At 36.4% G+C, this 14259-nt stretch overlaps 2 protein-coding genes across 3 annotated transcripts in view; one reads left to right on the forward strand and one right to left on the reverse strand.

The window, feature by feature from the left end:
* The window catches only part of LOC113516730 (dedicator of cytokinesis protein 9), a 55604-nt gene that overhangs the window by 37492 nt on the left and 3853 nt on the right, over positions 1–14259 (forward strand). For both annotated transcript variants that reach the window (XM_052901861.1, XM_052901862.1), the window contains 3 exons: positions 10497–10909; positions 12223–12439; positions 13386–13551. In XM_052901861.1, the coding sequence (XP_052757821.1) occupies positions 10497–10909; positions 12223–12439; positions 13386–13551 (796 nt within the window). The remainder of the gene's footprint in view (positions 1–10496; positions 10910–12222; positions 12440–13385; positions 13552–14259) is intronic.
* LOC113517103 (venom acid phosphatase Acph-1-like) lies at positions 1912–10039 on the reverse strand. The gene is made up of 7 exons (XM_026901665.3): positions 9623–10039; positions 9218–9328; positions 4722–4961; positions 4373–4555; positions 4041–4161; positions 2755–2966; positions 1912–2207 (listed from the first exon to the last, which is right to left on the reverse strand). The coding sequence occupies exons 1-7, from the start codon at positions 9758–9760 to the stop codon at positions 2046–2048; spliced, it is 1167 nt and encodes a 388-aa protein (XP_026757466.2). The 5' UTR covers positions 9761–10039; the 3' UTR covers positions 1912–2045.

Consider the following 14259-nt stretch of genomic DNA (forward strand, 5'->3'; position numbering starts at 1 on the left):
AATCCATTCAAAAATCAATAATTTCATTTGTTTTTCACTTTTTACTCAATTTTTTGTTTTTTAAAAATTCATTATCAAAAAAAAATCGAAAAAAATCAAGAAAATTTTTTTTTGAAAAGTCGAAAAAAGTTTACAAAAAATTTTTTTTTCGTTTTTAAGGAAATCAAAGTTTTTGACAAAAACTTTGATTGATGATCGATTTATGCCGGCATTAAAAAGCATACCACGTGGAGGTTGCACGGTCGGATTCGTCGTGCAACCTCCACGTGGTATGATCATCAATCAAAGTTTATACCAGAGGAGACTTTGTACAAAGTCGATTGCTTGGGTACCTCTGTCCCATTCGTGTTTCAACCGTGAAGCAGTTGTGTTTGCATGGCTGTGTTTCGGTTTGAAGGGGATATAAAATTTACTGGGTACAGAGGAATAACATGAGTCCTCAGGAATGGCAAAATTTTTGGGCGAAAAAACTCTGTTATGTCCATGGTACTGCTCATGTCTATAGGCGACGGTTACCACTTTCCATCAGGTGGGCCGTCACTTGTTTGCCATTCTAAGTCGAAAACTTTGATTTCCTTAAAAACGAAAAAAAAATTTTTTGTAAACTTTTTTCGACTTTTCAAAAAAGAATTTTTCTTAAAAATTTTCTTGATTTTTTTCGATTTTTTTTGATAATGAATTTTTAAAAAATAAAAAATTGAGTAAAAATTGAAAAACAAATAAAATTATTGATTTTGAATGGATTAGGGTGAGTTTAAGGGACAAAAACCTTGTTCCCTTATTTTTTCCAAAATTTCAATCAATTGGTGTCGTAAAAACCGTTGAACCTATCGCTCCAGGATTTAGGGGTTCGAGAAGATGGACTGTAAAATTTTCTCTCTTAGCTTTCCCGCCCATATTACGAAGATGTAAAGTAACCAAAAAAGGAGAAAAAGTAACTTTTTCCACTTTTTTCAATTCAATGTTAGAGGTGGAAAAAATTTTTTTTTCACTAATCTTGACTGTGCTTAATGGAAATTTTATGCAGATAAAGAAACTCGGGCTGTGCGACCTTTAGTTCAGAGATATTCATCCATGAATGGAAAAGGATGCTTTTGCAAAAAACTCGGAGACAAATGTGATATATATTTTTATATATAATGTAGACCTATAATATTATATAAGTTTTATATGTATAGAAAATTTAGAAAAAAAATATTTTCTTTTTTAGAATTATTGTCAAAAAATTTTTTCACCAAAAAATACTAGAGTTTTCAAGCTTCTTTTTTTAAATTTCCTATACGATATATATTTTCACGAAATACAGCCTGTTGAAAATATTCAAAAATTTCAAAAAATTTTATGTTCCCTTAATTTTTGCGAGGAGTGTATTATATTTTCTATTATTCTAATCTACGGTTAACTAGTAGATAACGCCATATGGTATTAAGTCCGCCCTTTACACTAAGTCAATTGAAGTTAAATAATTTAATTAAATTAATAATGTTTACTTAACTGTTCAGAAAAAAAATAATAATTGTAATTTATATTAGATTTATTTAATTCCGTATTTTAAAGATATATAGGTATCTCTTACGAAGTAAGAATATAATGCTTAATTATTTACTTTTTTCAATCCTACAATGTAAGTCTACTGTTCTCATATTAGGAGAGATACGTGCCTATTAGTGGGACGTTAATGGATTGTAGATATACGGACAGAGGTAAATGTCACTTTATCTCTAAATTAAAATCAAACCCGTGTCTGTAGTTTGTAATTATGTCGAAGACATTAGTTTATGCGATATATTATAGTTTGGAATCTTTCAGGCCATTACAATGTAAATAGCTACTTTAAAAACAGTTAAGATTTAATCTTAAAATGTATTTTTAATTAAAGAACTCTAAGATATGGTAAAAACAATAAAACGATTTGTTAAAGTAAATATAATTTAATAAACAAAGCGAACATTTTTAACTAATGTCACAGCCACTTGATTCGTTACTATTATCTAAATCACACATTTTTATAAAAAATGTTCGGTGTTTACTTCTGACAGAGAAACTCACTGTACTAATATGGTACACTGTGTTTCATATTCCTTGAAACTCCACACGACATCTGATGTGATATTGAGAAAGGTTTCATAATCACAAAATGGTGAACCACTGCAGCCAGATATTGGTAGTATTGTTCCAGGACCACCAGCGTCTTTAGCGTATACAGCCTAGAAAAAAAAACTTACTAATTTATGACAGTAACTAAAGGACATTCATATAGCATTTCAAAAGAATTGGAATAAATAGAAATAATAATGTTTATGACCTCCGTTATGCAGTTAAATTACAAATGGTGTAAGATACCTACTCACGTAGTACCTGTGATATTTATAAACATACAAATATTTAAATAATAATATATGTAGATAATAATATAAGAGGCCAATGCCAAAGTTTTGCTTTATTTAATAAGCAATCATTAAGGGTTAGATGAAAGTCCTTTAAACTATCTCTATTAACGTCATATTATATCGAATGTACTATGTACTTTGACTATATTTAACTGTTGTGTTATATTTCTAAATTACATTTTACGCTGGAATTGTTATTTTCACTGTAATACTGCCGTGTGCTACTTTTATTTAACATACAAATTCAGAACTAGCTGGATAATATTGAGAAATAAAATTATTTAAAAAAAAAAAAATTAATAATCCTTATAATAATATGATAAAATTATCTTTAGTATCAACAAAATAATTGAAAAATCTTTACCGCAAACCCATATTGTCCTGTTGACCGATGCTTCCTCAGCTCTAGTGAAAAGGTGGCGCCATAATTAGGTTGGTGGGGCGTGAACACGTTGACTGCAGCCATTAGCGCAGCAACATTGTTTTCGTGACCAGAGTACAAACGTAATTTATATTGCTCCATGTCGCCTGCGATTGCTGCATTCGTTGCATTCAATATTTCATTCATAAGTACTCCTGTTATTAAAAGTAAGATTTACATATATTCATATACTCTTTTCCCATTTATAAATATTGAAGTAAACAGTAACATCAGAATTGTTAGCAATATTTTCGAAACAGTAGTCAGCATAATATTAATAATATAGTTTTTATTTATTTATTTTTTATTTTTTTATTTTACAATCTTTTATAAAATGGTTTATAAATCAATTATAAAATGGTTTGTCTTGATTGACTATTATCAACATATGGCTAAAAAGCAGGGTTTTTTTAAATTTCAACTTGAAGAAGAACCACAACACCATGCCTGGAAGCCGAGGGCAACAGTTTGTGATTGTGTCCGTGATTTATAATCGAACGTTTAGCTCTCAAAAAATATTTTTAAATTATAAATTAGTAGCCATTCATCTACCTCGTTTATTTTTTTACGTGTCGAGTTATTCCGCAAAAATTTTTTCCAATCTGGAATGTGGCTGTTAGAAATCTGGTATTTGTAATTGTGGGGCTTTGCCAAAAGTTTGATTTAAAATCATAGTAAATTGATGAGCTAATTAGTACAGGTTATTTGTTCAGAGTATGAGACACGCAAGTTATTCTTATACCTACTATTACTACTTTAATTCTGTCAGGACAACCAACGATTTAAGGATACTCTGAGGCCAATCTCAATCAACATTATACAGTAAGATTGTTATTAAAATATTATTGAAATTAGTGGCAAAATGGTTTTTGAAATTTCAGAAACATAATACGAAGCTAATTGTTATATTAATAACATTTTTATTCCCTATTAGAGCTCTTTTAATATAACCAATCAGAACTATAAAAAAAAATTATTAAAGAATGACAGATTATTCCCACATCGGCACACTTCACTTGATAAAAAAATAGCATTTTAGATTCAGTGACACCATACTCTGAAATATTAGATAGATGAGATAGCGAAATGAGCCTTTTTGATATATTGGTAGATAATGGAATTATATTTCAAAATTTCGCCCTTTATTACCTTGAACACGGATAATATAATTGTCCATTTAGAATGATTATCAGAAGAGTTTTTCCTAATATAAATAAATAAAATATTACCTGTAGCTAATTTTATCAGTTCGGCGTTGTAAAATTCTATGGCGTATTCAATTTTAGTAATTTCTTTTATTTGTGGCATCACTTCCTGTGCCCACTTCGGAGATTTTATACCTACATTTTCCTAAAAATATATATAAATATTCATTTTTGTATATTTAACATTTTTTTTTTTGCAATACTATATTTGTAATTTGTGATTTTTTACTTTTTATTTATGAAATTGTGACGATAACAACTATTATACAATTAATAAATATTGATCAATAATTAAAGTAAAAATTATAAAAAAATATCTGTATGTGTATAGGTATTCTTAAAAATTATAAACATACCAAAGCTTGAAACAGATTATCTAAAAAGAAAACGTCCTCTGGCGTAGTGATATTTTTTCCTGCTTTTTCTGTCAGATAGGTAAATAAGTTCTGATAAGGCTTCAGCCATTTCTTCACTTCCGGAAAACTATAAACTTGGTTTCTTAGCCAAAGGTATCGTGGACAGTAGTACCAATATAACAGCTGTAAATAAATAATAATATTCAAATAGTGTTATGTTTTAAAATCTCTGTACATGTTTTCAACTTTTATCACACGCGTGGATTATAGTATAGTACAAATATAGAAGGATATAAACACCCTTAAAACATTACCTTCTTCGGCAGTCCATATATACGATTATACTTACATCATCTACTGATGCACCTAACGTATCGAATGGTATAGGTTGCCATTCCAGCCCTGGGTTCCACTTCTGTGCTGGTAAAGGCGGGTACATAGCCGCCAGTGCAGTCAGCGCAGTCATCTTTGTTCGAGCGTACTCTGTCGTGCGAACTTTGATCTCATCAGGAAGGTACAGCCGGGAAATTAGTTCGTCGTAACGTCTTCGTATATATTCCCCTACAAGATAGCCGCGTTGTTTCCCTTTCTATCAGAAATAATTTATAAAATTTTAAACTTTCGTATTTTTTACACATTTTACATACATACGGAACTTAACGCTATTTTTTCATCGCGTTAAGTCCCGATAGTGTATTTAAAATAAGTAAGTCTATTCATCAGTATAATCTAAAACATTTTATTAATTTTTATGTTTTTGAAAAGTAGGCAGTTTTTTTTTTTTTTTTTTACAACACAGGGGGCAAACGAGCATGCGGCTCACCTGATGGTAAGTGACTACCGCCGCCCATGATCACCCACAACACCAGCGGCATTGCAGGTGTGCTGCCGGCCTTTTAAAAAGGAATATACTCTTTTCTTGAAGGTTATGTTGTCGTATCGGTTCGGAAATACTGCTGCTGGAAGTTGATTCCAAAGAATGGTTGTGCGTGGAAGAAAGTGCCTTGAAAAACGCACGGTGGAAGACCGCCACTCGTCCAGATGATTGGGATGAAACTTTAGTTTGTGGCGGGTTGTACGGTGGTGAAAATCAGCAGCAGGTATCAATCCGAACAATTCCTCAGAACACTCCCCATGATAAATTCGGTAGAAGATGCACAGAGATGCAACATCTCTGCGCAGCCTCAGTGGATCAAGTCGGACAGTAAGGCGTTGACTATCGATAATTCGAGCCGCCCGACTTTGAATGCGGTCTAACGGAAGGAGTTGGTACTGTGGCGCTCCTGCCCACAGGTGAGAACAGTATTCCATATGCGGCCTGACTTGGGCTTTATATAATTTCAGGCGGTGTTCTGGCATGAAATATCGTCTCACCCTATTGAGCACTCCTAACTTCTTGGAAGCTATCTTAGCCTTCTCCTCCAGATGACCGCAAAACTGGACGTCGCAAGATATATCAACGCCCAGAATTCCTAGACTCGACTTTTTATCAAGGGAAGTGCCCTGAAAGTGAGGAGATACGACAAACGGCGTCTTTTTTGCGGTAAACGCGCAGACTTGTGTCTTTTTGGGGTTAAATTGGACAAGATTTTGTTCACCCCAGATCGAAACTTGATGGAGTGAAGTTTCGATTTCAGACACAAGTCTATTCCGGCACTCATCGGTATGTGCCCGCGAGATCCTTGCATGACCGGTATATAATGTATCTCCTGTACTGTCGTCTGCATAGCAATGAATATTACTTATCTGTAACATATCATTGATATGCAGAAGAAACGGAGTCGGAGATAGTACACAGCCTTGCGGGACACCAGCATTCAAAGGTTTTAAATCAGAGCATGCTCCGTCGACTACGACCTTAATGCTACGTTCCTTGAGAAAACTGGCGACCCAAATGCACAGTCTCGCAGGCAACCCAAATGAAGGTAGCTTTGAAAGCAGCGCTCTATGCCACACCCGATCAAAGGCCTTCGCGATATCCAGACTAACTGCTAAGGCCTCTCCCTTACTCTCGATAGCCACTGCCCATCGGTGTGTTAAGTAAGCTAAAAGATCACCGGCCGAACGTCCCTGTCGAAAGCCGTACTGGCGATCACAGATCAGCTGGTGTTCTTCTAGGTACCGGAGCAGTTGACGGTTAATGATGGATTCCATAACCTTCGAGAATAAGGAAGTGATAGCTATGGGCCTATAGTTAGCTGGATCTGAGCGATCTCCCTTTTTAGGGATCGGATGCACCAGAGCAGTCTTCCAAAACTTTGGGACTATGCCCGATGAGTAGCTAAGCCGAAAAAGACGCGTAAGAACCGGAGCCAACTCTGGAGCGCACGTCCTAAGCACAATTGGAGGAATACCATCGGGCCCACTCGACTTATGGATTTCGAGGGAGAAAAGTGCTCTACGCACTGAGCTATGCGTGAATTTAATGTCAGGCATAGAGCTCCTACAACACGTGATGGTCGGTGGTGATTTCTCCCCGTCATCCAATGTCGAGTTTAACGCAAAGATGGATCCAAGAAGATCGCCCTTTTCCTTAGCGTTCTGGGCCAACGAGTCATCCTCCCTGCGCAATGGTGGAAAAGATGACTTACAGAAATTCCCTTGTGCAGCTTTGGCAAGAGACCAGAAAGCTCGAGTTCCAGAGGGCAAACTAGCCAATCTCTTGCCAATTCTACTAATATGCTCTGACTTCGCTGTGGCTATAACTCTTTTGAAAGACCTAGAGGCAGAGTTATACTTCTTTTTAAGAGCACTGGTGTTAGGATCTCGCGACGCCACACCTTTAGCCCAGGTTAGGAAGCACTCCTGTTTCAGACGAGATGCTGTTCTACAAGAGGCTCCATACCAGGGCTGGGATTTCCCGCCGACGGGCACCACAGAGTTGGGAATAAATAATTCCATTCCCTGAAGCACCACATCAGCAATGGAATTGGCAATGGCGTCGGGATCATCCAGTGTGAAGCAAACCTGCCTCCATGGGTAAGATGCGAAAAAAATCCGCATCTCATCCCAGTCTGCTGACCTGTAGTGCCAAACACGACGTCTACCCGTGGAACGTGGTGGAATCGGACTCATGAGAGGCACCTCGCTCCGCACCAGACTGTGATTCGACGATCCAAGCGGAGCTTCGACGGAAATCACATAGTTGTCTGGGTGGGTGGTCAGCAGAAGGTCCAACAGTGAAGGTGAATGGTCCAACACATCAGGTATTCGCGTAGGCGAGGAAACAAGCTGCGTCAGACCATAAGCCAAAGCAAAGTCATGAACAGATCTTCCCGCATAGTCGGTTGTACGTGAACCAAGCCATTCGGTATGGTGGGCATTAAAATCGCCAAGAATCACGACTTCAGCGGAAGGAATCTGTTCGAACAGGGAATCTGTAGCCATTTGGACGTGCTCAATGAGTTGGTCGGTTTCGATGTTACCGCTGTGGGACCTGTATAGGCATGCATAGACGCGAGGATGGTCATTGCAGTCTACGCGTAGCCATAAAATAGACAGGTCCGTACCTTCAAGAGTTCCAAGGTGGCGACAGCAGATATCCTCTCTGACATACGCGCATACACCGGCACGCGAAACAAAACAATGTTTACGTCAGGTATGAAGTTTCGTTTGGAGAGGATATCTGTGTCTCCGTTAGAAAGAGCAATGCCGGCCGCGCCGTTTCTAGGTGGTGGTGGACAGCGTTTAGGTTAGAATGTAATCCCCTAATATTGCAGAAGCTCACATTGAGCGAAGGGGATGCCGTAGAAATCTTGCTCCGTTTGCCCTTGGTTCCAAAGAGCGGAATTTTGCCCCCCAGAATACGCAGGGCAGCCCGAGCGTGGTTGCTCGAGAGAGGATTCTCCAGCAACATGGTTACTGGTACCTCCCTGGGGTATGTTATTTTTTTTTAATTCCACTGCCATGGTTGCGTGTTGTAGGATAGGGGGACGGGGTTGGGGAAAGGATTTTAGGAATAGGAAAGGGATGGGTATGGGATGGGCCTCGGACTCCCTCACTCACCATACGGAATGTGATCGCACTGAAAGTGCAACCACTTAGCGTCGGTATTCTGTGAGGGTGTGGTACTTCCCCGGTCGAGCCGGCCCATTCATGCTGCGATACCATATGGTATTACAGCGTGGCTCTACCACCTAAAAAGTGGCAGTGATCAATTTTAACATTTTAAATTTATTTACTATGGAACGATTTCTTTGCCAATTGTCAATAGATTAATTGATAGTATAAAAAAAAAAAAAAAAAAAAAAAAAAAAAAAAAATAGTTTTACCAATCGTTACTATTTAATCTCATGATATCTCGTTATTAGTATAGGAGTAATAACTTCTCTGTCATAACCGTCGTAGCTTCTATAGGGATAAATCGATAACGTTTTATTCATTTGGTTATTTATTGAGTTGGTTAAATGAGGTGGTTCTTAACTTCATCAAATATACTTCTATTTGATGAAAATCTGTTTGCTGTTGTCTTTTTTATATATTTTGTTAGGTATTATTTCTATCTTCGTTACTGTTACTTATTTTACATTTAAAAATTGGATAACATGTTTGAATGAATAAAAGTTTAAATTTCGAACGGAAATATTGTCTATTGTAAAACACGTGTATATAATATACCTTATGTGGTACAATTTAAGACTAAACTCGTGTCAGAGCAATTGACTCGATCATATGTCTCGTAGATATTTCAAATTGTAATTAGACTTGTACTCACAACGACTAAGATCTAATTCCACTTATGTTTTTAAGTTTCGAACCGTAGCTAAGTACATTACTGCCTGACAACCGTAGCTATGAATTGGTTGTTTTCGCTATAAATTGTACGGTGCTATTGTAGTAACTCACATTCGTCAAGGCTTTCATTCCATATGGGAAAAATACATCCTTATTGTTTGCGTCGTGTGAATAAAGGTCCAGCTCTTCCAAATCTGGCGTTCTATCGCCATGCCGGAATACCTGATAAACAAATAATGGAACGTATTAATAGGCATTTTTTATGACATAACGTACTGTCGCCCGACCACTGAAATACATATTGGACACACACCTTAGTGAATAATTAATAAAATAATCGATATATGTAAATCATGACAATAAAAAAAATTGGTTACATTTAAATCTAAGGTATGACTTCACGCATGATTGACCTGCGATCCCTGTTAAATGGTTGATCCGCAATTCATCAGGAAGCGGAGCACGGTTGGCCTGCGTGACCTCTATTTCAATAGCGAAATTGTAACAGGAACATACCACAAAAGCTAGCAGCAAATCTGTGTCGGCCAGACCGTCAGGGACCACGCTGTTGCTCGGTTCCACAACTCGCCCCACAGTGGTGTCTTCGCCCCACGCGACTACAAATGTTACTATTGACACAATAAGCCTGCGCATTTTTCTTTATATTTATAAAACCACTGCCCAACAGCCGTCTCTATTCAACGGTACGCGCGTTCGCGAACTGATTTCGACTACAGAGCCTCCGCTCCATTTATACAGAGATACATAGAATAATCATACAGGAGGGTCTGGACTGCACCGCTGGCTGTACACGCGAAATAATCGCAAATATTGCTACTAATTCATATATATTGTATTACTGTAAATTGATTTTAGAATAAATTAACATTGAATATCACGAATTACACAGACTGATACTTGGTCGTGATATTTAGCCATAATGAAGCAACACTAACCGCAACTAATACCTTTTATTGTCTTTATCTCAATAAGAGTAAGATAAGTTTGTTTGTTCTTTGTCATTATATAGTTATTTTTATAATTCTTTGTATTTTTTTTCCGTTATTTTATTGGATAAAAATTATATGAAAGAATTATATAATAAATTGATATAAGTATTAACAATTATTTCTTTTATGGTATATATTCAAGTCCTCCGGAAATTAGCTTGATAAATACTTGGTTAATTCGACACGATGGGCAAATTGAACTGAGTTCGCCCTCACCACCAAACAAAGTTATTATTTCATTTTCATTTATTAAAAAAGTTTGATGAATAATACTAACTATGCCTATTTTATAGAGACCCTTTCTATGTGCATAACAAAAAAAAAAAAACAAAAAGTAACCCGTATTAATAGAAAGCTTATAAAATCCTATTTTGTTTTAGGTATGGTAGATGTTCACTACAATGAACAAGCCCTTCTAGATCAGCTTATGGTCTGCACAGAGTATGTAGACAAAGCAGAGAGATACGAACTTCTTGGTCCCCTCTATCGGCTCATCATCCCCATCTATGAACGAAGAAAGGACTACCAAGCATTATTAGCGTGCTATCAACACCTCACTAAAGCTTATGCCAAAGTTATCGAAGTCACACATTCTGGGAAGCGTCTCCTTGGTAGATTCTATCGAGTCGCATTTTTTGGGAAAGCCCATTTCGGAGAAGACGAAGAAGGCATTGAATTCATCTATAAGGAACCCAAACTGACATCACTAAGCGAAATATCGGAGAAACTGCAAACCTTCTATGAACAGAAGTTCGGAGTGGGATTCGTTAAGATGATTATGGATTCAGCGCCGGTGAGTTTTCATATTTTTTATATAATATATTTGGCATATAAAATCATATAATTCTTATCTTATTATCACCTAAGTTTTTAGCTCTTAGACCTTTAAAAATGTACTGAAACTTTTAAAAAAATATTTGAAGTCTTTAATGAAAAAAAATGCCGATTTATCCTGATGACCGTTTGAAAAAGGAATAAAAATGTTTTTTCATGTAAATTTTTTTTTAGTTTTTAAATGAATACTAAGTTTATAACAGTAATTAAAAATATTTTATAATTTATATTAATTATAGTAATAAACATAAATTTGCCGTATGGTCAGGCATAGAATAGACTGCCCCTTCCTTTCTTATGGGTGTCGTAAGAGGCGAGTAAGGGAACTTATAGGACGAAGGATGGTTAGCAGCATTCCTTTTAAAACGTCACCCAAGCCTAACTGTTGTTGTCAACCCGCTTATTAAGCGTGGTAACTTATAAGAGAGGCTTATGTTTAGCAATAGACAGTTAACGGCTGATATGATGATGATGATGATGAGGACAGTAATAAACACACATCATTAATTATAAGAATCATACTAATTAGCTAGTTTTTAGAGATTTGACCACTAATATCTTTTTCATTTATGTCATTTCGAGCATATTAAAGTATGATTGTAATAAAATGTTTTAATATGATTTTGTTTACTTTTATTGTCGTCCAACTTACTTTAATTTACTTATATAAACTTTATTAAATACACCAATAATATTCGTAAATAATTTGTCCCATTTATGTCATTTATACTCGTATTATTAGGGAGGAAAGGGATTGTTAGTAATGGAGACTGAGAATCCCATTACTAGCAATATACCCAACCAGGTCGACCTCCTCGCGGTTTCCCCTGGAAACTATCATGGTTAATTCCTGATGAATTCATCATGATGAGCTAACTGACCTGTTTTCATTCTCATCTATCACCCTTCACTGGTGCTCCGCCAGCGTATCCCGTTAGCGCAGGCGGGGATACCATACCATTTTCACCCATTAAAAAAAAAACTCGTATTATTATACGATCTCATTACTAATATCTTTTCCAAGCAACCTTTGAGTAGAAAATTATTCTAAGAAACTTTAGATATCTAGTTTAAACTAATACTTAATAATAATTTTTTTTTTTTAATTTCATGAAAAAACATTTGCAATTTTACATACGTTTTGTATCAAAATCTTCACACTTGTCGTGTATCGTAAAATCATCTTCTGATTACAAATCGTATGTTTATTAATTAACAAATTTTAGTTTTATATTTAGATTTAGAACATATACACTAATAACGAATTTACAGGTCAACCGTGATGAACTGGATAGCAAATTGGCCTATATCCAAGTAACCTGGGTGCGAGCAGCACCGGAGGGCGTAGCAGTCACGAGTTCAAGCGGCGAGGGATCATTTGAACGTGTCCACAATGTCCGTAGATTCGTATTCGAAACGCCATTCACGAGCGACGGAGCCGCACGAGGGCCTGTTCACCATCAGAGATTGAGACTTACGCACCTGACTGGTAAAACAGTAATCCTACTAATATATCATTATCTCAGTCATTTGTCCGCTGATTCCCTGCAATGCAATTAAGGTCGTCACTCCATCTAAGGAGGCGTCATCCTACACTGCGTTTGCTATTGCGGATCTACACTCAAGAACCTTTCTTCCTCATCGGTTGCTGGTTCTTCCGGCTATGTGACCAGCGCATTACCACTTTAGCTTACTTATCCTTCGGACTATATCAGTTACTTTGATTCTTTTGCGGATATCCTCGTTTCGAATTCTATCACGCAAAGAAACTCATAGCATAGACATCTTCATACTACTATAAAAACTAGCTTTATTTCGCGACTTCACAGAGGGAGACTTTGTACAAAAGTCGATTGCTTGGGTACCTCTGTCCCATTCGTGTTTTAACCCTGAAGCAGCTGTGTTTGCATTGCTGTGTTTCGGTTTGAAGGGTGGGATATGGCTTGAATTTACTGGGTACAGAGGAATAACACCTGAGTCCTCAGGAATGGCAACGCATGGGGGGTATCATGGGCGAAACAGTATACTCTGTTATGTCCATGGTACTGCTCATGTCTATAGGTTCTATCAGGTGGGCCGTCAGCTTGTTTGCCATTCTAAGTTTTATAAAAAAAAAAAAGTTACAGCTATTGTGTCCAATTCTGGACGATGGGCTGCTGATAATGATAATGTACAGGTGATGCTTAGCACTTTTTATCGAGTGGACCGTCAACTTGTTTGTCACTTCAGATGCATTAAAAATATTATTTTAAGACTGTCCTCAAAAAGCTTTATTGCGGATAGCATTTTAAAAACACCTGTTCATGTCATGTTTTTTACAACTTATACAGTCCACCAGATAAAAATTGTGGCACTCTGCCTTGCGTTATCAATCCTGAGAATTAATTTCTATAATACATATATTTGAAAACATTTTTCTTTATTTCAAAACACAGCTGAGAATTGGTTCCCATATGTTAAACGCCGGGTGCCTGTAGTCGACACGCAAGTTGAAGAAAAAAGCCCGATAGAGGTCGCCGTGGCGGAGATGGAGAGCCAGGTTGTCGAACTAGCGGAAATCGTCAACGCAAAATCAACTGATTTAAAGAAACTGCAATTAAGGTACTTAGTATCATTTATGCGTCTGTTATAACGACACAAACATGTATACCAAATATAACATGAACCATTACTTCAGTGTTATGAAATTGAATACATAATGAAATTAAAATAATGAATATATTTCATAGTAACTAATATCTAGAAACACAAATTTAATATTTTAATAATATTTTTCACCACATCTGCCTGCACAAAAAGCGTATGAACGCTTTTTGTTTTTACCTAATGGTTAGCTGGTACAGAATGTCATATGGCATTAATTTCGCCACTTTTACAAAGTTTTATTGTGCAATAAAGAATAAATAAATAAAAATAGAGAAAATATATTGCGTGGCAACGTATCAAATCTATATATATCTACCATAAAATTACCAAATAATGTTAATATTTTTTTTTTGTTATCATTATTAACCAACTTTTAGTCGCGATTTTGTCCACTTGACCGGGATATGTCTACTTGCCGGGCAAAAAATAGCCTATATTCTTCTTTATTGCCGTTGCCGTATGATCCCGGCATAGAATGCATCACTCCTTCCTTTCCTGTGGGTGTCGTAAGAGGCAACTAAAGAAACTTAATGTCCTAGGGATAGGCAGCAGAATCCCTTTTAAAACATCACTAAACCTTAACTGCGGTTGGCAATCCGCCTGCTAAGTGTAGTAACTACTGGGAAAACCTCCCAAGGGAGAGGCCTATGTTCAACAGTGAAC

The sequence above is a fragment of the Galleria mellonella genome, unplaced genomic scaffold, assembly GCF_026898425.1.
Source record: "Galleria mellonella isolate WM207_F2 unplaced genomic scaffold, CSIRO_AGI_GalMel_v1 utg83, whole genome shotgun sequence".
Classification (NCBI taxonomy): Eukaryota; Metazoa; Arthropoda; class Insecta; order Lepidoptera; family Pyralidae; genus Galleria; species Galleria mellonella.

Excerpts from the sequence above, each read along its gene's own strand:
- LOC113517103 (XM_026901665.3), bottom strand. The coding sequence starts at position 9,760 with ATGCGCAGGCTTATTGTGTCAATAGTAACATTTGTAGTCGCGTGGGGC. Across the intron at positions 4,962-9,217 it reads GAATGAAAGCCTTGACGAAT|AAAGGGAAACAACGCGGCTA; the intron begins GTGAGTTACTAC and ends TATTTCTGATAG. Across the intron at positions 2,967-4,040 it reads ACTGATAAAATTAGCTACAG|GAGTACTTATGAATGAAATA; the intron begins GTAATATTTTAT and ends TTTTAATAACAG.